The 25,441-nt window shown below is 57.5% G+C and overlaps 3 protein-coding genes across 6 annotated transcripts; all 3 read left to right on the top strand.

The window, feature by feature from the left end:
* Positions 1-331: 331 nt before the first annotated feature.
* HR (HR lysine demethylase and nuclear receptor corepressor) lies at positions 332-16,553 on the top strand. Of its 3 annotated transcripts, none has more exons than XM_086416121.1 (19): positions 332-954; positions 2,208-2,858; positions 3,638-4,418; positions 5,656-5,806; positions 5,886-6,073; positions 8,033-8,200; positions 9,052-9,141; positions 9,320-9,435; positions 10,491-10,572; positions 11,119-11,282; positions 11,400-11,654; positions 12,000-12,165; positions 12,372-12,441; positions 12,591-12,721; positions 12,844-12,963; positions 13,063-13,178; positions 15,002-15,166; positions 15,591-15,719; positions 15,859-16,553. In XM_086416121.1, exons 2-19 carry the CDS (start codon positions 2,247-2,249, stop codon positions 15,919-15,921), a joined length of 3,567 nt encoding a protein of 1,188 aa, XP_086272247.1. In that variant the 5' UTR covers positions 332-954; positions 2,208-2,246; the 3' UTR covers positions 15,922-16,553. The 3 variants fall into 3 exon arrangements, 2 of the variants coding, with proteins under 2 accessions (XP_086272247.1, XP_086272248.1); XR_015169986.1 differs by having other exon boundaries at positions 344-954; positions 13,063-13,272; XM_086416122.1 differs by having other exon boundaries at positions 373-954; positions 8,036-8,200.
* HRURF (HR upstream open reading frame) lies at positions 676-780 on the top strand. Its single transcript, XM_086416176.1, has one exon. The coding sequence runs from the start codon at positions 676-678 to the stop codon at positions 778-780; it is 105 nt and encodes a 34-aa protein (XP_086272302.1).
* A 5,607-nt stretch (positions 16,554-22,160) lies between the features above and the next one.
* On the top strand, positions 22,161-25,161 carry NUDT18 (nudix hydrolase 18). Of its 2 annotated transcripts, XM_086416156.1 has the most exons (3): positions 22,161-22,684; positions 23,573-23,786; positions 24,155-25,161. In XM_086416156.1, exons 1-3 carry the CDS (start codon positions 22,523-22,525, stop codon positions 24,748-24,750), a joined length of 972 nt encoding a protein of 323 aa, XP_086272282.1. In that variant the 5' UTR covers positions 22,161-22,522; the 3' UTR covers positions 24,751-25,161. The 2 variants fall into 2 exon arrangements, with proteins under 2 accessions (XP_086272282.1, XP_086272283.1); XM_086416157.1 differs by lacking the exon at positions 23,573-23,786.
* Positions 25,162-25,441: the final 280 nt, after the last annotated feature.

The following is a 25,441-nucleotide window of genomic DNA, read 5'->3' as shown; positions in this document are numbered from 1 at the left end:
GGCACCCCGCCCCATCGGTGGCCTGGTCCGGCCCCTCCCGCCCTTTGCTCCAGTTCCCGGGCTTGGCACCTATAGTGGGGGTGCTGCCCGCCTGCCAGGCTCCGGGGCCGGGCCCACGGGAGGGTGGGGCGGCTGGGAAGCTGGCACGCTGCCCCGGGGGAGCCTCTCTCGGCAGGCGCCCGGGTGCCGCGGGGGGGAGGGGGGAACAAAGGGCTCATTCTCCCCGTGCGCAGCCGGTGGCATCGCCGGGGCGTTGGCGGAAGCCCCCGGGGCCCGGGAGGGGGCAGGCCCAGGCGGGGCAGCCGAATCACGGGCTCCTGTTTCCCGCAGGGTGCTGGAGGAGGAAACCGGCGGAGCAGCTTCCCCACTCTCAGTTGCGCGTCTGGCGATGGCGATCAGAGGTCCTGCTGCCCTCTCCGCTGGGCTCTCCCTCCATTAGCCGCGCCGCTCCGCGCTGCGCCCTCGCTGGTGCCTCTCTCCTGGGTCGCGGGATCGGCCCCCCTTCCAGGCACGACCCCCTCCCCCCGGCCCCCCCGGCCTTTCCCCCCAGCTCTGCCATCTCCGACCCGGGGCGCGCGTTCCCCCCGGCCCGGCTCCCTCTCTCCCTCCGGGGGCACCCGCTCCCTAGCCCCGGCCCGGCCCTCCCCGCGGCGCAGCACGGAGTCTCGGCGTCCCATGGCGCAACCCACGGCCTCGGCCCAGAAGCTGGTGCGGCCGATTCGCGCCGTGTGCCGCATCCTGCAGATCCCGGAGTCCGACCCCTCCAACCTGCGGCCCTAGAGCGCCCCCGCCGCCCCGGGGGAAAGAGAGCGCGAGCGCGCTGAGCAGAGAGCGGGAGAAAGAGTCCTCGCCCGCCGGCCAGGAGGCCCCGGAGCCGGCCCATGGGGAGAGGACGCCTGGTGTCGGCCCCCACGACCGCCGCCGCCCGCGCCGCGCCGGGCCCGTGAAGCCCAGGTAAGCGCAGAGATGGGCGCCAGACTCGCGCCTTCTGGGGACGCCCATAGCCGGGCATTTCCGAACCGAGCCGGCCACAAGCAGGGAGCGAGCTCTGCTTGCTCCTCTGGGCTGGGCCACACAACTCTGAAAGTTAGGATGCCCGACAGGGCTGGACCGTGTCGGAGCAGTGGCCTCAGAAAACCCAAGCGCCCTATATCACGGTTCCCCTTGGGTTCCCTCGCCTCCTTCCTGGGGCTTCCCCCAGTGGGCCATGCCGCCTTGCTGGGAGAGTGCAGCAGCTCCGGTGCCACCTGTCATCCTGGTCCTTTGCACGCACGTTCAATTTTCCCTCCTTTGCCTCTCTCTGGGGCCCAGCCTGCTTTCCCCGCCTCCTTCCCTCCCCCCGGCCAGGCTGCAGTTACCAGCGTCCACAGCCGCCCTCACACTGCGGGCTAGACAGGGGTATCTAGACCCATCTGGCCTGAGGCCTCTAACTCCCCTCTCCCAGATTGGCTCACTCCTTCCCTTGGGGCAGCGGTGGGGACCCCAGCCCCCAGCAGTTGTCCTGGGCTCTACCTCAGAAGCCAAGAAACTGTAAAGCACCGCTAAGAGGCTGCCCCTGTGTAGAGACAAATTCAGGCCAGCAGCCCTGTTCTTCCCGATGACTCCAGCCTGCCCTGCCTGCACTGCCCACCCAAACAAGCCCAGGTGGGGCTTGGGGTGGCCTGGCAGCACCCCAGGAACCAAAGATGCAGCGCAGGAAGAGGCTTCTGAAACTGTGCATCTCCCAACCATGTTTGACACAAGGGCACACCGAGGCCCAGAGGAGTGAACTGACTTGCCCGAGGTCACACAGCAGGGGACTGGATCAAGGCCAGGATCCAACCTTCTTGTCTCCCAGGGCAGCGCCTTCTACAGAGCTCATCTTTTGGGTTCTCACCCTCTGTCCTCCCCCATGGCTCATGACCGGTTCCAGACTCAACGAGGGCAGGACATGTCACCCTAGAAATGGTAGTCTCTGATGAGGGGCTCTGGCCCAGGTGGGCTGTCAGGTTCCAGGCACTTGGGGGAAAGGGTAACCTTCCCCTACTGGGGCATCCCACCCAGGCAGGTCCTTCGAGTCTCACATGGGCAGGTAGCATGGAACCTAGCTGTAGGTTGCCACTTGCCTTACTGGTTTGGGGTGCCTTGGTGCTGCCAGGGCGGTGCCAGGAACTGGGGTGCTTGAAGCATGTTTCTAAGCAACTCATGCCTTCATGGTTCTGCTCCAGGGACCCCCTCTGGGAGAGCCCCATGAGGGCAGGAGAGTGATGGAGGGTCCGCCCAGCTTCCTGAAGGACAGCCCAGCCTGGGAGAAGACAGCCCCTGAGAACGGGATCACAGGACGGGAGCTAGACACCCCACCGCGAGATGGCCTGCGCCCTGCGGCAATGTGCCTGGGAGAGCCCGCTCCCTTCTGGAGGGGTGTCCTGAGCACCCCAGGCTCCTGGCTGCCCCCTGGCTTCCCTCAGGGCCCCAAGGACACGCTCCCACTGGTGGAGGGTGAAGGTCCCCGGAATGGAGAGAGGAAGGCTGGCTGGCCAAGCAGCAAGGACGGGCTGCGCTGGAAGGAGGTGATGCTTACCCGTCCACTGGCATTCTGTGGGTCACCGTGCCCACCTCGCTACAGCCCCCTGGTTCCTGAGCATAATGGTGGCCATCCCAAGAGTGAACCTGTGGCCTTCCGGCCCTTGCACTGCCCCTTCCTTCTGGAGACCAAGATCCTGGAGCGAGCTCCTTTCTGGATGCCCACCTGCTTGCCACCCTACCTAGTGTCCAGCCTGCCCCCAGAGCATCCATGTGACTGGCCCTTGGCCCCACACCCCTGGGTGTACTCCGGAGGCCAGCCCAAAGTGCCCTCCACCTTCAGCTTAGGCAGCAAGGTGAGTGTTGGAGCAGAAAGGGTACCTGGGGCTCAGGCCACACATGGGGGCTCAGCAGGCCCCGGGGGCAACACTGGAGGGGTCAAACCACTCTGTCAATCCATTCTGATGAAAAGATAAGGTGGTACCCAGGTGGGGGAGGAGGCTATCAGCTCAGACAGAGTCAACAACAAGCAATGCCTTTTCTGGGCATAGCCTTCTCATTAGGTGATGTTTACCCATCCGCTGGCATTCTTCCCACCTCGCTACAGCCCCCTGATTCCTGAGCATAAGGGTGGCTGTCCCAAGAGTGACCCTGTGGCCTTTGGGCCATTTCAGGAATTGACTCACCCACTGTCCACCCAGAAGGAGACCCGGGAACTGGGGCCTCAGAATGTGTGGTCTTGTTCTGGGAGGAGGGGCAGACAAGGCCCTCTGGGATGTGCTGGTGGTCCTATGGCCTGTACCTATGGCACCTCTCCCCCACGTGGCCTCCAGGGTCATCTTGGGGATGAGATGTCAAATATTTTGAATCCAGTGTGGTACAGGGCATCACACCATCTGAATAGATCCTGAAAGCCCTTTGACTGTGCGTGGCATTAACCCTTTAGTTGCTGGATTATGGGGAGACCTGAGAAGTCCTGGGGAAGGATCTGGGATATCCAAGACTATGAGGCTGTGGAGTAGGCGTTTAGAGATCCAGTGCCTATTAACCAGTACATTCTTCCGTATTTTCACAACTCTTAAAGCCACACAGGCACACACCTGTTCTTGTCCTTAATCCCTTCTCCTCTCTTTAGGGCTTTTACCACAAGGATCCAAGCATACTCAGGCTGGCAAAGGACCCATTGGCAACTGTGGAACCTGGGTTGCTGGGCTCAGCCCCTGGTGGACATCTCCAGAGAACTGGGGAAGTGGAACACCCTTCTCTCCACCAGAGGGATGGAGAGACAGGAGTTGGCAGGCATCCGAACCTTTGCCCCCTTCTCCTGGGACATCCAGACACTGTGCCCCGGACCCCGTGGCCCACTTGTTCCCCAGGCTTGGTTCATACTCTTGGCAATGTCTGGGCTGTCCCCGGAGGTGGGAGCCTTGGGTACCAGCTGGGGCCATCAGCCACAACAAGGTGCCCGTCTCCTGGACCTCCTACCACCCAGGCAGGCTATTGCTCATCTCACCCACCAGCTAGAGATGACCCTTGTGGGCAGTGCCAGGAAGACTTGGAGGGGGCCACCAGTGAGCCCAGTGAATCCAGCGAGGAAGCCTGCAAGACTCCCGGTCCCAGGGCCTGCCCGCCCAGCCATCACACCAAGCTGAAGAAAACGTGGCTCACTCGACACTCTGAGCAGTTTGGGTGCCCAGACAGCTGCCCTGGGGAGGAGGAGAGCCCGGCAGCCCAGCTGCGAGCCCGCAAGAGGTCAAGCAGCCCCGAGGTCCAGGGAACAGCGATCAGCCCAGCTGCCAAGCGCCCAACCGGTCCTTTCCCGGGCAGTGTGGGGCAGGGGGCCAGAGGCCGGCAGGAAGTGCTGGACTCATTATTTGGGAACAAGGCGGAGACAGAACAGTGTGGTGACCACAGAGGTAAGGGGACCGAGGTGGGGTAGAAGCGGGGACTGCTGGGGGCCCTACTTGGGAGGGCGCCACCGGAACAGGGGCTTTCCAGGGAGGTGGGGTCAGTAGTCCTTTATGAGTGGGTTACACCCAGCTGCCCCATTGTCCACCTCGATGGGATAGCTCACTGGGAGTCCCTTAGCATCTACAGGCCAGAGCCTTCCAGCAAGTGGTTCCTATTTTCATGTGCCTCCTCCCAAGTCATGGCATACTAGTGAGAATATAATGACAGGGTTCAGCGCGTGGGGTCAAAGGACCTGGGTCCTGACTTGACTGATCGGTGCTGTGTGACCTTGGGCTAGTTACTTCACCTCTCTGGACCTCAGTTTCTTCATCTATAAAATGGGGATAAAGACAGCACCTACCTCGTAAAGACTGCTGCAGGGATGAAACCATATCATTCACATGAAGGACACTAAGTAAGCACCCCATGAACAGGCATCTCTGTGATTATCTGGGCCACAAACCCAATTGGAGAATTGCCTCTCCTGAAGGACCCCTTGTCCTGCCCCAGGAACAAATGACCACTCTCTAGGCCAGCTGGATCATGGAAAGTCAGCGTGAACATTGCTGGTATTAGGACTTGGGCACATCTCAGACCCCTGTGTTACGCAGTGCCCTTCACAGAGGCTGGCACTGCTGACCCAGCCTCGGTTCTTCGGGACCACCTCAGTTTCTCGGCCTCCTGGAAGCTGGGCCTGGATCAGGACTCTTTCTCTGGCCTTGCACCCCTGCGCCTGGCATGGGTCTGTCTGCACTCTCCCAGACCTCTGCCTGCGGTGGGAAGCTCTTGGCCCCTCCACCGCCTTCTTGGGTTACTGCACCTGTGGCCTGTGTTGAAACTCTGCGGCCTTCTCACCTTCCAGCGCCCTCCGTCCACGTTGGGATTGCCTCTTCACGCTGTCACACAGCCAGTGGCATCACTGAGCCTGAGGCAGAGCCATCCCAAGTCTACACCGACTGTATCCGGAGCCCCAGCTACCCTAGTATCGTAGAGCCCACCTCGCGGCCCATCAGTCCATGTCAGGGCTCAGCTCTTTTGAAGTTTTTGGAGGCCTGCTTCCACTGCTCCAAATCAGGTCTCATAGGCCTGGGCCTAGGAGCTGCGCTGGCCCCATATGGGGGCGGGCTGGGTGCTAAGGCAGGACCTGGGGCTCACCAAAGCCCAGGAGGCCCAGATGCCCGACCTGCTGCAATGTCTCCTCAGGAACCCGGGACGACGGGGCCAGCCTGCAGGCCCCGGGGCTCCAGGAAACACCTCGCGTGGCTCCTGTGGCAGGCGTCACTCAGTGCCAAGGCTGTGCCCAGGCAGCTGGCGAGACAGGAGGGCCAGCCCGCTACTCCCAGCCACTGTCCAGGTGAGCCTGTTGCCCCTGGCTGCCCCCAGCACCCTCCCAGTGGAGGCTCCCTGCTCACCTGCCTCCACCCTGTCTCCAGATTGCCCCTGGGAGAGGAGCAGCCACAGGAGGAAGACTCGGCAGCCAGCTCCGAGGAGGGAGGAGGGTCTGGCCTGGAGGCTGGGCTTAGCGTGGGCCTCGCCAAGCACCTGCTCAGTGCACTGGGAGACCGCCTGTGCCGTGTTCTGAGGAGGGAGCGGGAGGCCCTGGCCTGGGCGCACCAGGAAGGTGAGTGTGCCTATGGGGCATTCACTCTGCGAGGGCCTGATCCTGCAGTCAGTGCTTTTTCGTGGGGCCTCCTTCCCTGCCAGTACTGCCTGCCCATCCTGCCCCCAGCTCAGCTCGGGAGCTCCTGCCTTGCTGTGCCCATATTTCCAGCTCAGGCTCTGAGTCAACTTGTATTCTGAAGTTTCTGGCCTGGGCGGAGGATGTTGGGAAGGTGTAAAACCTGGTCTGGCCCAACCCTTCTAGAGCTTTGGGCTTGCTAGGGAAAAAAGATTGAATGCCAAGTGTCTGTAAGAGCTCCGGGAGGTGGCGGGGGAGCTCCCTGTGGCTTTGCATGGAGGGAAGGCTTCCGGGGCGGCCAGCTGTCAGGCCCTGGGAGGCTGGTAGGACTGGGGCCAAGGTTAGAGGTGAGCAGAGTGCGAGGTGTTCAGCTAGTGCCTCTGGCTCCAGCCTCTCCCTCCTGTTTGTTGTTGTTCAGTCACCAAATCATGTCTGACTCTTTGCGACCCCATGAACCGCAGCACGCTAGGCTTCCCTGTCCTTCACCATCTCCCGAGTTCGCTCAAACTCATGTCCATTGAGTCAGTGACGCCATCCAACCAGCTCATCCTCTGTTGCCCCTTCTCCTGCCCTCAATCTTTCCCAGCATCAGGGTCTTTTCCAGGCTCCCTTCCATGGGATCCTGGGAAACACACACCCTCGGCCTTGTCACTCCCTGGATGAGGCCACAGGTGGTTCCCTCTTTTTTTAATTTTGTACTGGGGTATAGCCAAGTAACAATGTTGTGATAGTTTCAGGTGGACAGCAGAGGGACTCAGCCATACATATACATGTATCCACTCTCCCTCAAACTTCCCCCCCAACCAGGCAGTGGTGGCTCCCTCCTACCCAGAAAGTCCAGCCCCTTCCCCTCTCACAGTCAGCTCCTGTCCACCCTACCACTCCCTCTGCCTGGATTCCCAGCACACCGCATCACTGTCTGCGCAGCTCACTCGAGCTTGTCTGCTCCCTCGGGCCTTGGCACTCTCAGTTCCCTCGTCTGGAATGCCCTTCTCCTCCCTTCCTACCTGGTGAATGAAAACTTACTCATCACTCGGGGCCCGTTTGGGCAGCTGTCCCCACCCTCATCCTTCCGTCCCACTCATAATCTAGCAGCCACCCCATGATGCCACGATCACTGCTGTGTTTGTGGGCTCATCTCTCGCCTTGTGATGTGAGTACTGGGAGGCCAAGCACCAGGTTCTGACCAGCTTTGAACTACCAGCACCCAGTCCGAGATGGGACAAGTGTGTCTAATGGGTGTATGAATGTCTGCTCACCAGCGATCTCCCACCTGCCAGCAAGTGCTTAATTTGAAACTCTGGGTGAGAGAGGGAGTAAGGTTTCCTCTTCTGAGATATAGAGGAGTCCCTGAGGAAATGGGCTTCCCAGGTGGCACTAGTGGTAAAGAACCTGCCTGCCAGTGCTGGAGATGGAGTAGAAGCAGGTTCAATCCCTGGGTTGGGAAGATCCCCTGGAGGAGGGCATGGCAACCCACTCCAGTATCCTTGCCAACCCACTCCAGAATCCCATGGACAGAGGAGCCTGGTGGGCTACAGTCCATGAGGTTGCAAAGAGTCGAACATGACTGAGTGACTTAGCACACATGCCCCTGAGAAGACCCCACTGCTCTGGAGGATGAGGGGATGAAAGGTTGTATAGGGTGGATCTGGAAGCCCTGGGACAGGCGTTGAAGGGGCACACTGACTGAGCTGTCCTGAGCTGTCCAAGCTGTCCTTGGTTGCAGATGGTGGTGCGGTAGAGGGGCTGTTGAGTAATCCAGGGTGACTGCAAGAGGCCTGTCTCCCTTTGGGGGTAGCCCCTCAGTGGACACTGCCCCTGTCTGTGCATCCCTCCCACATGAGGTCCTCAAAGAGGCCACTGGCTTGAGGCCCCTCTGACCCTGTTCTCTCCTGTGGTTAGCAGGCCAGGCACCAGTCGGGACTGAGGACGACCCAAGCCTTCCACGCTGCTGCAGCCACTGCCACCGTGGACTGTTCAATACCCACTGGCGATGCCCTCGCTGCAGCCACCGGCTGTGTGTGGCCTGTGGTCGCATGGCAGGTGCTGGGAGGACCAGGGAGAAAGCAGGTAGGAAAGGAGCCGGGGGCCTTGGAAGGGCTGCTTTAGAGTTCATGGTCAGGGACTTCCCTGGTGGTCCAGTGGTTAAGACTCTGCATCCACTACAGGAAGCACGGGTTCAATCCCCAGTCAGGGAACTAAAATCCTACATGCTTCAAGGCATGGGCCAAAAAAAAAAGAGTTCAAGGCCATTTCTTGGCTGAGTCTCCCCAAGAGTCTTCCTCCCCAGCCTGCTCAATGCTCCGTGGACCAGACAGTTTCCTCTCCAGATCAGAGGGCCATGCCTGTGTTCTAGCCCACCCTTGAAAGAAGTCACATGCCTACTCTCTGCCCCTCACTTTGCTCAGCTTGTACCTTTTTAAACCTTACAACACTGTGAGGTGGGTATTATTGCCTCCATGTTCCAGATAGTAAGAAAAACTCACGTTAAGTGACTTGCCCAAGGTCACACAACAAGTAAGTGTTAGATCCAGGATTTAAAGTCAGGTCTTCTGATTCCAAGTCCTGCTATGTTCATGGTTCTCAGCTTTCTCTCCCTTGGCTCAACTCGGCCACCTCAACACTTGAAGTTTCCCAGTGTTCCAACAGACATGGCCAAAAAGAGTTCCAGGGTCAGAAACCTTTCGGAACACCGTATTCTACATGATCATCTTGCAATGCACTCAGCATATTAAAGGCTCTGTGTTCTGCAAGCAGAGGATCTTGTGTCACTATGGAACCCAAGTTTCCCAGAAGGCCCATGTTTTATAGATTGTCAAGGTCCCTGATTGAAATATCACGCCCTTGCCCTTCTTCCCTGACCTTAACCTGGGATTACCTTGATTTCCTGACCCACAGCTTCTGCCTTCCCACCCCAACAGGCTCTCAGGGACAGTCCACGGAGAAGTGTGGCCAGGAAGTTGGGCACAGTGCCAGTTCCCTGATGCTCACCCAGTTTGTCTCCAGTCAGGGTGAGCTCTCTTGGAGGGGTGGGGTGGACAGACGGCAGGTCCAGGGGGAGACCAGCTTCCTGTGTGGATGTCCCTCAGCCCTATCCTATGTCCTCCTGGTGAGTGAGGCCAAGCAGTGTGGGAGTGGCCCCCTGTCTGCCATCACTGGCAAGTTCCATCTCCCCTCTACCCCTTACAGCTTTGGCAGAATTAAGCGCTGCAATGCACCAGGTCTGGGTCAAGTTTGACATCCGGGGGCACTGCCCCTGCCAAGCTGATGCCCGACTGTGGACCGCTGGGGATGGGGGCCCGCAGGTAAGAAAGCAGGGCATGGGACAGGGCGCTAGCCTGTGGGGCCCAGGATAAGGCAGTGTGTCTTCAAATCCCTGACCTCGGCAGGGTTTGGTCCTTCGGTGGGAATGAAGAGGGATGTGGAAGCTGGGTGAAGTTGGGACACTTGTCTTCTTCCCCTGGGGACCAAGATCCCTGGAGTGAGCTCGAGTATCTGCCCCCACCCAGGCCCCAGAAGTCCTCACTCTCTGCCTGCCCGGAGCTCCCGCCTTCTTTGTGTGTGTTCTTTCTGTAACTGCTAGAGTTTCTTCTCTCCGCTCCTGGGAGCACGCGCCTGCAGGCAGAGTGTCCGCCCAGCTTCTCAGCATGCGCATTCATTTTTTCTTGTTTCCGTTGTCTGACTCTTTGCGAGTCCATGCACTGTAGCCCGCCAGGCTCCTCTGTCCATGGGATTCTCCAGGCAAGATTACTGGAGTGGGTTGCCACCCTTCTCCAGGGGATCTTCCCGACCCAGGGATCAAACCCACATCTTTTATGTCTCCTGCATTGACAGATGCGTTCTTTATCACTAGCGCCACCTGGGAAGTCCTCTTCTTAGTATTCCCTGCACCTAATACAGAGCAGGTGCTCAATATGCATTTCAGTTTGTTTTTTTTTTTAACGAAGTTCATGTACTTACTATAAAAGTCATATATTCAATAAATAGTTTAGAGAACGGTTTTTGTCTATCAGATATTCTATACATTCCAGCTGTGGAAAATGTGAAAGATATAGATAACACAGCAATGGCTTATAATGTCACCATTGTCGTTTTGACATATTTCTTTCCAATCACTTGCCTCCATGTGTATTCCAGCCTCTCTTACATAGACTTTGGATCCGGCTGCATGCATGAGTCCATGGGCAACTTTTCTCCACCTAATGATCTATCATATGACATTCTGCTCCTTGTAAACACCATTTTAGGACTTACAGGGGTCCACTGTGAATACTTGGGGGTTGAATTGGATTGAGCTGCATTTGCCGTATTTACATTTCTGATTGGATTGCGGGGGGCGGGTGGTGACTGGGTTTAACAGAAGGAGCCGATGGAGAAAACTCCCCCAACTCCACAACCTTCCTGCAACGGGGAAACCAACAGGACCAAGGACATTAAAGAGGGTGAGCAGCCCCCTGTCCCTCACTCAGACTGTGTCGGGGAAGCTGAGTCAGGTTGGAATCCCCAGGAGAGATTGGAATTGCTTTAGCCATCCCCACCCCCATCACCATTTCTGTCCTCAAGTCATCCTAAAGAAAGTGGTGTGTGTGCGTGTGTGTGTGTGTGAAGTCACTTCAGTCGTGCCTGACTCTTTGAGACCCCATGGACTGTAGCCCACCAGGCTCCTCTGTCCATGGGATTCTCCAGGCAAGAATCCTGGAGTGGGTTGCCATGCCCTCCTCCATCTAAAGAAAATCAATCTCAGTAGAATCTAGGACAAGACTTCTAGCTCTTCTCCGTCCAAGCCCCTGATCTGAGTCCCTCGTTTGGAGAGGTCCTAGAGACCCTGCCAGGAAAGCTGGTGGGAGGCGAGTACATCTAGGGCAGAGTTGAAATGGGCAAGGCCAGCGAAGGCTGAGCAGGCACAGCCAGGAGATGAGGGAAGCACGTTGTAGGCAATGGAACCTCTACAGAAAGGTGAAGCCCTGCACCCCTCTCCTCCTTCACAGAGACCCCAGACTCCACAGAGACCCCGGCAGAAGACCGTGCCAGCCGAGGGCCCCTGCCTTGTCCCTCTCTGTGTGAACTGCTTGCCTCCACCGCTGTCAAACTCTGCCTGGGGCATGAACGGATACACATGGCCTTTGCCCCTGTCACTCCGGCCCTGCCCAGCGTGAGCAAGGGCATGAAGGGAAGGGCTGGGGGCCCGGGACCCAAGCTGGGCTGGCCTCCCCTGTAGGCTCAGGTGGGTCTTGAGTACTCCCTCCCCTCCGTACCTCCCTCCCCGCAGGATGACCGCATCACCAACATCCTGGACAGCATCATCGCGCAGGTTGTGGAGCGGAAGATCCAGGAGAAAGCCCTAGGGCCGGGGCTGCGGGCTGGGCCAGGGCTGCGGGCCGGGCCAGGCCTGCGCAAGGGCCTGGGCCTGCCCCTCTCCCCCGTTCGGCCCCGGCTGCCTCCCCCTGGAGCTCTGCTGTGGCTGCAGGAGCCCAGGCCTCAGCGAGGCTTCCACCTCTTCCAGGAGCACTGGAGGCAGGGCCAGGTGAGGCTCCCAGCTCTCATGGCCTTGCCTGAGAGGCCTGAGGGAGGCTGCCTCCCTCTCTTTGGCCCCGTGATCCTCAGTGCTCTGTGCTTGCCTTGAGGGGTTACCCTAGTCTTGCGGGCTGTGACGGGGTCCCTGGTGTCTGGGTTGTCTGTTGGGCATGACCACCCCCCTCCCAATACACACAGGGCCTTTGATCTTGAGGCCAAGGCAGACCTGGTCAGTCACTCAGAGGGAACAAGGCTGGTCCCCATGCCGTTCTGGTGCCTGAAAACATGCTACAGTCTGGCCCCATTGGGTACCCCCTCCATTCTCCCCATGTTCCCCTTTCTTTCCCCACTGCAGCCTGTGCTGGTGTCAGGAATTCAGAGGACACTTCAGGGCCACCTGTGGGGGTCAGAAGCTCTCGGGGCACTTGGAGGCCAGGTGCAGGCACTGACCCCCCTTGGGCCTCCCCAGCCCACCAGCCTGGGCAGCGCAACATTCTGGGAGGGATTCTCCCGGCCTGAGAGTGAGTATCCCAGAAGAGAGGAGGAGGAGGGAGCCTGAGCCTGGGGTGTGGCAGTGGGCAAGGCCGTGGGGTCTCAAAGTGGACCTGGGGGCAGCTAGAAGCAGAGCCCCCTGCAGAAACTAGATTCTGTCACCGCCATGGGAGCAGGGCCCTCTGGGCCAATGAGGTTTCTCCCTGGGCCAATAGCTGTTCTGTCTTCCCACTAGGTCGCCCGAAGTCAGATGAGGGCTCGGTGTTCCTACTGCATAGAGCTCTGGGGGACGAGGACGCCAGCAGGTATATGGTGCCAAGGGCTGCCCGGGCCTCCCTGCATCTCCTGTTTGGGGGGGTTACCCTAGTCTCAGGAGCTGTGATGGGGTCCCTGGTGCCTGAGTTGAGTCTGTTGGGCATGACATTACCCTCCCCCCTCCCCCCCCCACACACAGGGTAGAGAACCTGGCTGCCAGCCTGCCCCTCCCAGAGTACTGTGCCCACCATGGGAAACTCAATCTGGCGTCCTACCTCCCTCCGGGCCCTGTCCTACGTCCACTGGAGCCCCAGCTGTGGGCAGCCTATGGTGAGTGTCCACTCTACTCCTGCCCAGTCCCTACCCCTCTACCTATCATCCCCAAGAACCCATGAGTCTGTGCCAAGGTCCTGGGGCCCATTCCCAACTAGCCTTTCTCCACTTCCACATAGGTGTGAGCCCACATCGTGGGCACCTGGGGACCAAGAACCTCTGTGTGGAGGTGACCGACCTGGTCAGTGTCCTGGTACATGCTGAAGCCCCCCTGCCCGCCTGGCGCCGGACACAGAAAGGTGCGTCCTCAACTGGAAGCAGGGGTGGGCACGAGCTTCTGAGGCGAAGTGGTGTCTCTGCTGGCCCCGGGGTCCTCCTGAGGTGTCTTTCTTTCCCAGATTTCCTCTCAGGCCTGGACGGGGAGGGGCTGTGGTCCCCAGGCAGCCAGGTCAGCACCGTGTGGCATGTGTTCCGGGCACAGGACGCCCAGCGCATCCGCCGCTTTCTCCAGATGGTGAGGAGGGAGCCGGGGACCCTCCCCTTCCCCTCCCAGCCCCAGGAGCTCTCGCTCTGTGTGTGTGCCCCGTGTGCTCGCTCCCTCGCCTCAGGTGAGCTGGACTCGACAGGTGCAGAGAAGGCAGACGGGGCCCTTGGGAGAGGTGTGTGGTGGGGTGCACAGAGAGTGAGGGGTTGAGGCAGGACCTAGTGATGAAATGAGGAAAGAGCTGCCACAGGCTGGGCCCTGGGTCTATCATCTTCATTAATTGTCACAGATACCACATTCGATAGGGCTTCCCTGGTGGCTCAGGATGGTAAAGAGTCTGCCTGCAATGCAGGAAACCCAGGGTTCAATCCCTGGGTCAGGAAGATTCCCTGGAGAAGGGAATGGCAACCCACTCCACTATTCTTGCCTGGAGAATTACCTGGACAGAGGAGCCTGGCAGGCTACAATCCATGGGATTGCAAAGAGTCAGACAGGATTGAGCGACTAACCCACACACTTTATGAAGAGGTGCCCTTTGGGGTGCTAGCAAGGAACGGCTGGGGGGGGGCAGCCGTAGTAGGCAGAGGGAGAGATGGGACCTAGAGAAGGGGCAGGGAAGGAGAAGAGGAGTGGTTGTGCAGGAGGTGGCAGAGGCCCTGTGGTTCCGAAGTCCAGCGGAGCCCTGATTGTCCTAGGGAAGGGACGCCCACCAAGGGTCACCCCTGCTCAGGCACACACGCACACACAGACACGCAAGTGTCAGCGCAGCTGTCCATCACTACCCCCCACCTACACGCGCAGAAGGGTGGGTGGACTCACATGAGCTGGAACACACAGAGCGGAGCAGACCACAGTACGCCTTCACACACACATGGCCTTGTCTGGGCGGGTGTGGCCGGATGTGGGCAGTCCTGCATGGCCAAACCCAGTGATTCCTGGGGAGGGTCAGAGGGGCATAGCCTCACTGAGAGGCCTGGGTGACACTGCTCAGGTTCCAGGTCGGACTTCCTTGGCACCTGCCTGGGATTACCCTATAGTCCAGCCTTCGGTCCAGCCTGACTCATCAGCCTGGTCTTGGAGGCCTGAACCCTGAGCCCAGAGATAATGGCTGAGGTCCTAACTGAAGGGCTTGGAAGGAGCTGGTGGGCACCTGGAGCACAAGGCTGGGTTCCCCTGGCCCCTGGCCTCCATGAGCCCCCGTCTGCACAAGAAGCTCCCTGCTCTGGTTGGAGAGGGGAGGGGAGGTGAAGGCCCCCCAGAGCTTTGCCTGCTTCAGAGGCCTCAGCCTAGACAGTCTAGGTTCATCCACTGAGAGTCAGAACTTGAGTCTGGATCTGAGATCCTAGGAGAATCTGACGAAAGCTTCAAATTGTCTCCCTAGGGACATATGGCTACCTACTCACCCACAGTTTAGCATGCAGTTCAGGATGTCCTGGGACTCCACCAAGTTAAGAGCTCCTGGCATAGATGGTTTATGAGTTGCGATTCTGCAGGATGTCTTCCTGGGTTTTGGAGAAAGGAGTACCTTTGGAGGAGGGAGCAGAGAGCCCAGGGCCAGAGACACAGAGGCTATTCAAGCCATCTAGCCCCAGGAAAAGCAGAGATTTGGACCGTCTGCCTCTTAATCCTTCCTTCTGATCTTCTTCCAGCCAGATTGCCGGCCTAAGCGGCCCCAGCCCCCATTAGCTGGGTCCTGTCCCACCCACCCCTACATCCTCCCCCACCTGCCCTTCAAGACTCTACAGCTCCTACCTGTGTCTCTGGCCTTTGGGAAGCCCACGCCCCATCTTCCTGCAGCCCTACCCTAGCCTCTCCCCTACTCCACTTGCTCATCCCTCCTTCTCTTCTTTGAGGTGTGCCCCACTGGGGCAGGAAACTTGGAGCCTGGTACTCCTGGCAGGTGCTACCTGGACGCAGGGCTGCGGCGGCGCCTGCGGGAGGAGTGGGGTGTGAGCTGCTGGACCCTGCTACAGGCCCCCGGAGAAGCCGTGCTGGTGCCCGCGGGGGCTCCCCACCAGGTGCTTCCCCAGCGCGTGCCAGTGGGGGCTCTGCAGAGAGCTCAGAGTATCAGAAGCAGTCCCCAGGCTGTTACCCGCTCTGTTCCTCCTGCGGAGCTAGGCAGAACAGGAAGTCACGCCTCCACTGTAGGGAAGAGGAGAATCCTGTGGTCTTGAAGTCATCAAGCTTACTGGGCATCAAGCTTACCGGGCATCAAGCTTGTCCCTCGATGTCTGCTCTGCCTGCGCCATCTCTGGCATCCCATTGGCTGCTTTTGGCCACATCCTTTGTGGTGCCCCTTGCTGGATCCAGGGCGTCCGCTCTCTGAGAGCCGGTTGGGTGGGGCTCATTAACGAGGAGTAGAGCTCAGGGATCAGAGGGGCAGGATACGTCACCCTGAGTCTCTGTTGACCGCCCCCCTCACCTGTCTCATCCCCGGCACAGGTGCAGTGCCTGGTAAGCACAGTGAGCGTCACTCAGCACTTCCTGTCCCCTGAGACCTCTGCCCTCTCTGCTCAGCTCTGCCACCAGGGGCCCAGCCTGCCCACTGCCCACCGCCTGCTTTATGCTCAGGTGAGTGGGACACTGGCCAGGAGCCTGGGTGTGCTGCTCGATTTCCCCATCAAGCAGAGCTGGGTCCAGGGAGGGCCTTCTTGGCAGGGAGAGCCCCGGGGCATGACTGTAAACTCCTTGTCCTCTCTCTTTCTCCTAGATGGACTGGGCTGTGTTCCAAGCAGTGAAGATGGCTGTGGGAACATTGCAAGAGGCTAAATAGGGGTGGGAGGTCCCAGGTGTCTGCGGTGGAGGTCAGGGGCAGGCACGGCTTCAGCAGAGAAAGGCACTGGGGAACTTGGGGACTTTGGGTCAATTCCGCACTCTGGACACAAGCAGGCACCAGGTTCCCTGCCCCTGACCTGAGCCCTGATGCCAACAACCACAGTGCCACTGAAGCTTACACCTGCCCTTTGCATACTGGCACCTGCTCTGCCCCTGAGCCCTTCTCCAAGGTACCAGACCCAGACTAGGGGGTGATTGTCTCCTTCTAACCCCTGCCCCCCAACCCAGCAGACAAACAGCCCTTCCCTGGGGGACCTCAGGCATCATTCTGGCTTAAGCGACACCTTCTGTTGCTGCTTCACCTCCTGCTGTCTCCTGTGCCTGAGCTCTGCTCATACCACCCACATCTTCCCCCGGGCTCCCAGAGGCCCTTCGCCCTGCAGGTGTGCTAGACAAGGGGGTCACTGACATCCCGCCTTCCTGCCACTGAGCTGTGAAGTGTGGGGAGGGGACGGCCTCAGGTCACCATCTAGGCTTGGCCGGAGGGGGCGATATGGGCAAGGCCCCATCCTTGCTCCCTCCTCTACCTCCTTCCTTCTGGATTTCCATTAAAGGCTGTTGTTTTGTGAATGCTGCCTTGTGGTTGGCCCTGCTCCTGCAGGCCACGTGGATGGGGAGGGAGGGGGACACCTGGAACTGGAGCAGGGTGGGAGGGGGCTGAAGCAGTGGTGACAGAGACCTCAGACACCCCTGCCTGCTCCTCTTAGGGTACGGGGGGCACTGTGTCCCTCCCTCCCACAGAGGAGCAAAGAGGGGCTGACCTTGAGGATGCTCCTGACAGCAGGCAAGGAGGAGATCTCGGTCACAGCAGCATGGCATCTCCCTGTGTGACACTAGAGACCCAGAATCCCTAACTCTCCTTGCAAACTTAAGGCCACCCCATCTCTCCTGTCTGAACTGGAGCTCTGGGAGTCTGGGCCCAGAAAGCCCCTGACCAGCCTTTTGCCGTCGGTGCCCATGGCCAGCCCCATGCCCACTGGCTGGTGCTGGAGACAGTTGACAGCCCCTCCCCACCCGCAGGGCCCTCTGGTGTGGCTCCAGCCCTCCTCCCCGGCCTCGTATTTCTCACCCCCAACACGCTCTGACTCTTGTTACAATTGTTCCTGTGGTGGTTCTGGGAATGTTATTTTTTTTTTTATGAAATAAAATTTTTTATTATAAATTTAATATACTTTCAGAACTTTTAGAAAATAAGAAAAAGAAACCTGTATACTACTTACCTCCACTCACCTTCAATCCAACCACTCTTATGTTGGTGTATTTCCTTTAGTTTTTTTTCTCCAGGGATCTGTTTTACACATGGTTGAATTGGGGGTGTTTTGCATTAGGTTTCTTTAACACTGATCGTCATCATTTTCTGGGCTCTAACCTTTATTTTAAGAAAGTGTTAGTCACCCAGTCATGTCCGACTCTTTGCGATCCTATGGACTGTAGCCCACAGGCTCCTCTGTCCATAGGATTCTCCAGGCAAGAATACTGGAGTGAGTTGCCATTCCCTTCTCCAGCAGATCTGTCTGACCCAGGGATCGAACCCCAGTCTCCTGCATTGCTTCCAGATTCTTTACCGTCTGAGCCACCAGGGAAGCCAATTTATTTTAAATGGTCGCTTATATTGTCTTAGGCTTGGCAGTGATTTACATAAACATTGCCCATTTTAAAAAAAATTAGATTTCTTCTTTGTATGCAAAGCTAGGCTATTTTCATTTTTTTTCCTGGGATAGGAAAAGAAGAGAAAATTAAGGAACTACTGCCTTTGATGTGTCAGTGTTTTAACTGATCTCATTGAGACCCTTTATCATAACTTTGGGGTCGATATTATTTAATTCTATTTTACAGAAGAGGAAACAGGCAGGCCAGGGTTAAGTCACACCCAAGGTCACACAGCATCACCCAAGGTCATACAGCAATTTTATTGGCAGCATTGGGACTGGAGCCAAGTTTCCCGACTCGAGCTACCTTATTTATATTACAGTCTTCAGACTTGATGGACTTTGCAGATGGCCTTGCTGCTGTCTCCTCTGTCCTCTTCCTTCCAGTACAGACAGGCCCTTCACAGCCGCTCGTGTTCCAAGTGGCACAGAGTGAGCTGTCCTTACCTATATCTCACCTTGCAATGCCGTGTCCTAATGTCACCCCAGAACCCCCTACACGGGGCCCTTCCTGTGGGAAGACGGGGAAGGCCTCGTGACAGGGCCTCTCCCCTCTCCAGACCTCTCTGCCACCTCCCTTTTCGTGGCGGGTTGTAGCAGCCTTGAGGGCATATTGGGTCGGGCTCCTAGCGAACAGAAGGTGGACCAAATGTTCCAGGACTCACCTGGGAATGAAGCCAGTCCAGGTGGGGACTGACCCTGAAACAACTTGGGGCCCTTGGTGGCCCTCTTCCTCAAGGAGGCTCAGTGGGCCACCCTCAGTCCAGCCCTGTCCTTTGGGCCTTTGTTTCTCCCAGCATCCTGTGGTCTGCCTGCTCTAGTCCTGCTCACTGGCCCAGATCTCATAACCTCAGAGCTGGAAGTGACGTCAGAATGTACATATCCAACTCTGCCTTTCTGTTTTGTCTTATCAAATACATTTTTTAGGCTTTTTTTTTTTTTTTGGGGGGGGGGCGCTGTACTCTGTGGCTTGTGGGATCTTAGATCCCCAGCAAAGACTGAAGCCAAGCCCTAGGCAGTGAAGGTGATAAGTCTCTTCTTTTTTTTTCCTTTTAGACTTTTAATTTTGAAATGATTTGAGGTTTCCAGTTGAGTCACAGAGATACTACAGAAAGTTCCCAGTTAGCCTTCATCTAGCTTCCTCTCATGGTAACATCTTAAATAACCATGGTGGTGGTGGTACTAAATTGCTTCAGTCGTGTCCACCTCTTTGCAACCCTATGAATGGTAGCCTGCCAGGCTCCTCTCTCTAGGCATAATCCTGGAGTGGGTTGCCATGTCCTCCTCCAGGGATTCTTCCCAACCCAGGGATCGAACCCTTGTCTCTTAACATCTCCTACATTGGCAGGTGGGTTCTTTACCATTAGCACCACCTGGGAAGCCCATGTACCCAGGGTACAGTGATCAAAATATAAGAAATTGATACTGATACAACTCTATTAACTAAGCAACAGACTTTATTGGGCTTTCACCAATTTTCTGTTTGAGGATCCACCCATCTTCCTTACAGGTGGCCTGGAGGGTAGATGTGGCTCCCTCAAGGTCACTCGGGAAGCTACTGGCAAGGCACAGGTTGAAGTTGGGCCTCCTCGTCCCAGTGCCCTGGCCTGCTGCCCTCCTCACCCTTCCTGCTTTGTCCAGGGCCAGGGCTGCTGCTCCTTAAAAGAACTAACTTTACAGACACCCTTACCCCACCTTGCTTGCCCCGCCCAACTCTGAGGTTGCCTACACTGTCTTTCTGCACACGTGCTCACATGCACATGCGTGTCCACAGGCCCTGAAATGGCTGGCCCAAGCCTGGCTCCTGTGGGCACTGGAAGCACTGCACCGCAGAGCCAACCAGTTCAGCCACTTCTGTCCACTGGGCTGCATGCAGCCACCCACACAAGCCAGTGCTCTAGCCTCTGTGGGAATGGAGGACGCAGAGCACACTTGATGGAGCCCTACCTTGGTTTCAGGTTCTAGAGGTTTCTATCTCAGCCCCTCTCCCTCCCTCAGCTTTTCCAGTTCTGCCTTGGGGCCTCTCCTGTCTCCATCTGGTGTGTGCCCTCTGACACCTGGAGACAGTCACTTTCTGTTGTCCTTCTCAGCATCTCTGAAGGCCTGGTAAAGAACCCTCCTGCCAATGCAGGAGACATAAGAGAGGCGGGTTCTATCCCTGGGTCAGGAAGATACCCTGCTGGAGGACATGGCAACACACTCCAGTATTCTTATCTGGAGAATCCCATGGACAGAGGAGCCTGGTGGGTTACAGTCCATGGAGTTGCAAAAAGAGTCGGACATGACTGACATGGCTTAGCATGGCACAGCACAACCCCCTCTAGGGCCTTCCACCCATGGGGCCCTTCACTGTTTACAGCTGGTTTTCAAGTTTCTCTCATGTGCTCCCCATCACAGGGGTGATTAGGTCCACTCAACTGGCGAGGAACGCTTTGCCCAGTGATAATGGGGAGAGTGGAGCCGCGGTTTGCCACAGCCTTTGCTCTTCCAGGCAGTTAGGCTGTCTGGTGTTTATCTTAGGCCGCCTCTGAGGCTTTCAGAGCCCTGCCCAGACATGATCTCACTCTCTCTCAAATCATCCCTGGGAGGCAGAAGGGAGTCTGGGATGAATGCTGTCCCCATTTCACAGATGTGAAAATAAAGGTCTAAACACACACACATACATGCATGTGTGCCCGGCAAATACGTGGAAAAGTTGCTTTGCAGTCCTGGGAGCCTGATTTCAGCCCTGTGAATTCAGTTGTTTGGAACGTTCGAGGTCTTGGATGGGGTGGGGGTGGCAGCGTTCACAAGTGCCTCACAAGATTGCAGCTCCCCCAGGGATAACCCATAGCTTAATCCAGTGCCCTGCCTCCAGGGACCTTGCAGTCAGTTTAGTATTTGAGAAGGGCCTAAGGAGGCTTATCTGGTGTGGCTGGAATTCCCTAGACTAAGGTCTAGTTCATGGTGGTCCTGTAGGCACATTTCATAAAAGTGAGCCTTTGTTTGGTAGCCACAAATGCTGTGGCCAGGAGAGCTCAGCCTGGAGCGTTGCTGGGTTGCTTAGTGGTGGTGACCCACACTGGACAGTCCACAGAGTTCCTCTCATGATGGCTCACCTTCCCGGCAGTCCTGGGAAGGAAGAGCTGTTAGCAGCTTATTGTAGAAAACAACAGAGACATCACTTTGCCAACAAAGGTCCATATAGTCAAATCTATGGTTTTTCCAGTAGTCCTGTATGGATGTGAGAGTTAGACCATAAAAAAAGCTGAACGCCAAAGAACTGATGCTTTCAAATTGTGGTATTGGAGGACTTCTGAAAAGCCCTTGGACAGCAAGAAGATCAAACCAGTCAATCCTAAAGGAAATCAACCCTGAACATTTATTGGAAGGACTGATGCTGAAGCTGAAACTCCAATACTTTGGCCACCTGATGTGAAGAGACAACTCACTGGAAAAGACCCTGATTCTAGGAAAGATTGAGGGCAGGAGGAGGGGACGACAGGATGAGATGGTTGGATGGCATCACCAACTCAACGGACATGAGTTTGAGCAAACTCTGGGAGATGGTAAAGGACAGGGAAGCCTGGTGTGCTGTAGTCCGTGTCTCACAAAGAGTCGAACATGACTTAGCAACTGAATGACAGCAAGAAATATAAGGAAACAGGCCCACAAACAAGTCCCTGACACTATTAGGGCACAGAATCAACCAGGGAGCAATGGCTGGGCATCCAACTCCAAGTCCAATGCTTAGCTCCACCAAGCTACTGTCTCCACAAAAAGAGACATAACCAAAGCCAGGAGGAGGGAAAAAGGAGCCCTCACTGGGACTGAGGAGCTCAGACTTGTCTGGTTTCAGCTTTTGCCTTCCTGTCCTGAGAAGAGGTTAAAGGAAGGAGGAAAGGTCAGGCTGGGGGAGAAGGAGCTCCTGAAATCAACCCACACCCTACTCTCAACAGACCAGAACCCCACCAACGTGGTGGTGGCGGGGGTAGGGGGCGGTAGCAACAAAGTTGAAGGAGAAGTACCCATCCCCTGAAGGGGAGAGGGACCTGACTCTGCTTAGGACATGCAGCGGACGGGGGACCGAGACAAGGTTGATGACGGCTAGGCGCACTGATCTCTGCCCCAAGTTCTGCCTCCATGGCCAGGCACACCTTGACCATCCCAGCTCTGCAACCTCCCTCCTCTGAGCGCCTGCAGCATCTCATGCCCGAACCAATTTTTTGAACCAATCTTGTAACTCGCCTTATAAGTCAGCTGGCTTTCCATTATTTGTCTACGTCCACCTTTCCAACTAGATCAGAATCTCCTCCAAGGCAGGAGCTCTTGTCCTCCCTGCCACGTGACAGCCAGTACTTTCGCAGTAGAGAAATAAGGTTATTTGGGAAGTGTCATTTAGGGCAATGCCGTGGTTTGTTTACAAGTGCTGGACACTGGGTCCACGCCGCGGGCCCGGTGACGTCTTCGGGTTTGTGATGTCACCGTCGCTGGCTGCTGCGCCACTCCGCAGCCTGCGGGCAGGTGACGTCACCGTCGGAACCCGTGCAGACAACTGCGCGCTGGAGGAATTAGCTATGCGTGCGGCCTGAGATGCCGGGAAAGGGGAGGAACCGATGCAACGGCAGACGCTGTGGGGCGTCCGCACCGCCAGGGCTGGGCGCCTAGCCCCCTTATGGACTGGCTCCGCCCCCACCGTGACCTTTGCGCGCCAGCCAATCCGAGCCGGCCGCTGTGACGCGCAGCCTATCAGCGTCCACAACACGCCGGGCTCTTCCGTGTTCGCGAGTGCACCCGACCCGAGTCCTCAGGGGGAGGGGGCGAGGCCGACTGGCCCCACTGTCACCCACGTACATCCCACCCGGCCCGGCAGATCTGCGGTTCCCGGCCCGCCGCTTCTCGGAAGACCTTATGGCTTCGGAAGGCCTGAGAGGGGCGCTGACGGCCGTGCTGGGGGGCCGGGGGCTGCTCGTGCAGAACTATGATTCGGGGCCGGCTGGGGAGCCGCCGGCGCCGGTGCGGCTGCGGAGGAATGTCTGCTACGTGGTGCTGGCCGTGTTTCTCAACGAGCAGGTGAGCGTCCGCCCGTCGGGCCCACCGCCCAGGTCTCGGGCTCGCAGCCAGCCCCGGTAGGGAACAGAGGACATACCGGCAACAGCCACAGCCTCCTGGTGTGTGGCTCTTCCCAGTTTTGCAAAGCACTTTCACACTTAACATCTGAGTCTTGCGCAGCGCAGCCCTGAGATCCTCCCAACGTACATGGGAGGAAACTGAGGTTCACGAACCTGTTTAACCCCACCAGGCCTCAGTTTCTTGAGGGGAGGCTGTCTTACTCTTCTTCCATTCTCCCCGGAAGCTAGCGCGGTGCCCGCCACAGAGTGGGCTTAAAAACCAGTCCAGTGCTTCAGAGGCCTCCCCTGGGCCCCATGGGCAGTAAGTGCACAACTTTTGCTTACACCCAGGCCTCTGACCCCCTGTTTGTTGCTCTGATTGGTGTTGATCCCTGTACATGGTGCGGTAACATCAGCTAGAAGGGGTCAGAGCCATAGGTAGGAGTTGTTTGGGGTGTGTGTCAAAGCCTAGACAGGCCACAAGGAGTTTATAAACCATGAGGGGAGGTGAGAGATATATTGTGACTTGTGCAGACGCGAATCAGTGTAACCCTCCCTGGAGGCCTAATCTCCAGCCCCTGAAGCAGCTCCCAGGATTCTTAACCCTTTTCTGAAATGGAAACTTGAATGCAGAGAAAGATGAACTGCAGAGACCGCTGCAGTCCCCAAACCCAGGGCCAGTCCCCTGGAGAATTCAGCAATTTTAGGGTGGCCCCTGGGATGTGGGTATTGAGCAATTATATCTGAGATTGGAGCTGAACCCAGAGCAAGTGAAGGCTGCTGGCTCTGCTGCCCGCCTGGAGCTCCCATCCCAGCTATGGTGGGCGAGGACCCTTTCTCTCCTCCTCAGGATGAGGTGCTACTGGTCCAGGAGGCCAAGAAGGAGTGCCGTGGGTCGTGGTACCTTCCTGCGGGGCGGATGGAGCCTGGGGAGACCATTGTGGAGGCGCTGCAGCGGGAGGTGAAGGAGGAGGCCGGGCTGCAGTGTGAGCCTCTGACGTTGCTGTCTGTGGAGGAGCGGGGCCCCTCCTGGATCCGCTTCGCATTCCTCACCCGCCCCACAGGTATGGCCCAGCAGGTGGCAGCGTGGGCTGAGGGCAGTAGACACCGGTCCCCCGGCTTGTACTCAGGTGAGATGAACCCCTAGTCTGGCTAGTATAACCCTGGCATCTCCAGATTCCAGACTGAACACTTGATCCTGGGCCTCCCCGCTGGGTCACAGCTGGAACCCTGGGTAGCCCTTTATTCTACCAGGCCCAGCACTTCATTCAACATAGACCTTTTCTCCCTCCCTGTCCCCTGGAGAAGGAAATGGCAACCCACTCCAGTATTCTTGTTTGGGAAATCCCATGGACAGAGGAGCCTGGTGGGCTACAGTCTGTGGAGTTGCAGAGTTGGACACAACTGAGCACATCCCCTGCATCTCCCCCAGGTGGAATTCTCAAGACTTCCAAGGAAGCAGATGCAGAGTCCCTACAGGCTGGCTGGTACCCACGAACCTCACTGCCTACCCCACTGCGGGCCCAGGACATTCTTCATCTGGTCGACCTCGCTGCCCAGTATCGCCAGCGAGCCAGGCACCCTCTCCTCCTTCCCCAGGAGCTTCCCTGCAGTCTGGTCTGCCAGCGGCTCGTGGCCACTTTCACCAACGTCCAGACAGTGTGGGTGTTGGTGGGCACAGTGGGGACGCCTCACTTGCCCGTCACCGCCTGTGGCTTCGCTCCCATGGAGCAGAGGGGCGGCATCAAGATGGCCGTCCTGCGGCTGCTACAGGAGTGTCTGAGCCTGCACCACTTGGCAGTAGAGACCCAGGGGTTGCTTGGACTGCAACATCTGGGCAAAGACCTAACGGATGGTATCTGCATGAACGTGCTGGTCACCGTGGCTTTTCGGAATCCAGGCCTCCAAAACGAGCCCCCAAAGGTTCGGGGTGAGAACTTTTTTTGGTGGAAGGTGGTGGAGGAAGACCTGCAAAACCAGCTTTTACAGCGGCTTCGGGACTCGTCTGTCGTCCCAATCAACAGATAGGAGGAGGCCGTCAGTGGGCTGGAGCGGGTAATTCCTGCTTCCGGAGGAAGTTTTTGCTTTGGAGCGGGGCAAGGGCGTGGCAGTCAGAGATCTTGCATGGGGACCTGGGCAGTTCTCCTGGTTCCCAGGGGAACTGCCCTCTCTTGTCACCATGGAGCAGGTCCCTGCACAGCACCCAAAGGGACAGTGCCTTCAACTGAACAAGGAGTCCAGAGCTTGGGGACCCAGTTGCCCTGAAGTTCCGATGAGGGCAGGACTCCCTAAGGGGACGTGAGGACCTTCGGGACCTGAGGTGGCATTTTCTCATTTTCTGTGCCTTTGCCAGATGCTAGGCACTTAGAACATGGAATGGATGTGGGGGAGGTCATTCCAAGGGAGTGGGTGCCTGGCTGAGTAAATAGGTGTTACTAACTTTGCATTCCCACCTGTTTCTGTGGGTCAGACTTGAGCTGGAAGGGGGAGCTGCTATCAAGAGAAGCTCCTCCGCTCATCCCATGTAAACCACACAGGCCTTCCCAGACACCAGGTGACCGGCTGGCAGACTTCCTTTGTCCACCACAGCTTGGCTCAGGCCTGCCAGGTATGTGGGCACATCCCCTCCAGAGTCTGAGCAGTGAGACGCCCAGAAACTTCAGGTGGGCGATGAGCTGTGAGAGCTGCCCGTCTCTTTTCTCCTTGAGCTTCTCTGAGG

This window comes from Bos grunniens, chromosome 8 (assembly GCF_055505025.1).
Source record: "Bos grunniens cultivar Pamir isolate PY7600 chromosome 8, Bosgru_T2T1.0, whole genome shotgun sequence".
In the NCBI taxonomy this organism is placed as follows: Eukaryota; Metazoa; Chordata; class Mammalia; order Artiodactyla; family Bovidae; genus Bos; species Bos grunniens.
This window is presented reverse-complemented; position numbering and strand designations above follow the sequence as displayed.

Bases quoted from the DNA above. Each gene is read 5' to 3' on its own strand.
- HRURF (XM_086416176.1), top strand. From the start codon at position 676: ATGGCGCAACCCACGGCCTCGGCCCAGAAGCTGGTGCGGCCGATTCGC.
- HR (XM_086416121.1), top strand. From the start codon at position 2,247: ATGGAGGGTCCGCCCAGCTTCCTGAAGGACAGCCCAGCCTGGGAGAAG. The intron at 8,201-9,051 runs GTAGGAAAGGAG...CCACCCCAACAG, and splicing joins GAGGACCAGGGAGAAAGCAG to GCTCTCAGGGACAGTCCACG. The intron at 12,166-12,371 runs GTGAGTATCCCA...TCTTCCCACTAG, and splicing joins GGGATTCTCCCGGCCTGAGA to GTCGCCCGAAGTCAGATGAG.
- NUDT18 (XM_086416156.1), top strand. From the start codon at position 22,523: ATGGCTTCGGAAGGCCTGAGAGGGGCGCTGACGGCCGTGCTGGGGGGC. The intron at 22,685-23,572 runs GTGAGCGTCCGC...TCTCCTCCTCAG, and splicing joins CCGTGTTTCTCAACGAGCAG to GATGAGGTGCTACTGGTCCA. The intron at 23,787-24,154 runs GTATGGCCCAGC...CATCTCCCCCAG, and splicing joins ATTCCTCACCCGCCCCACAG to GTGGAATTCTCAAGACTTCC.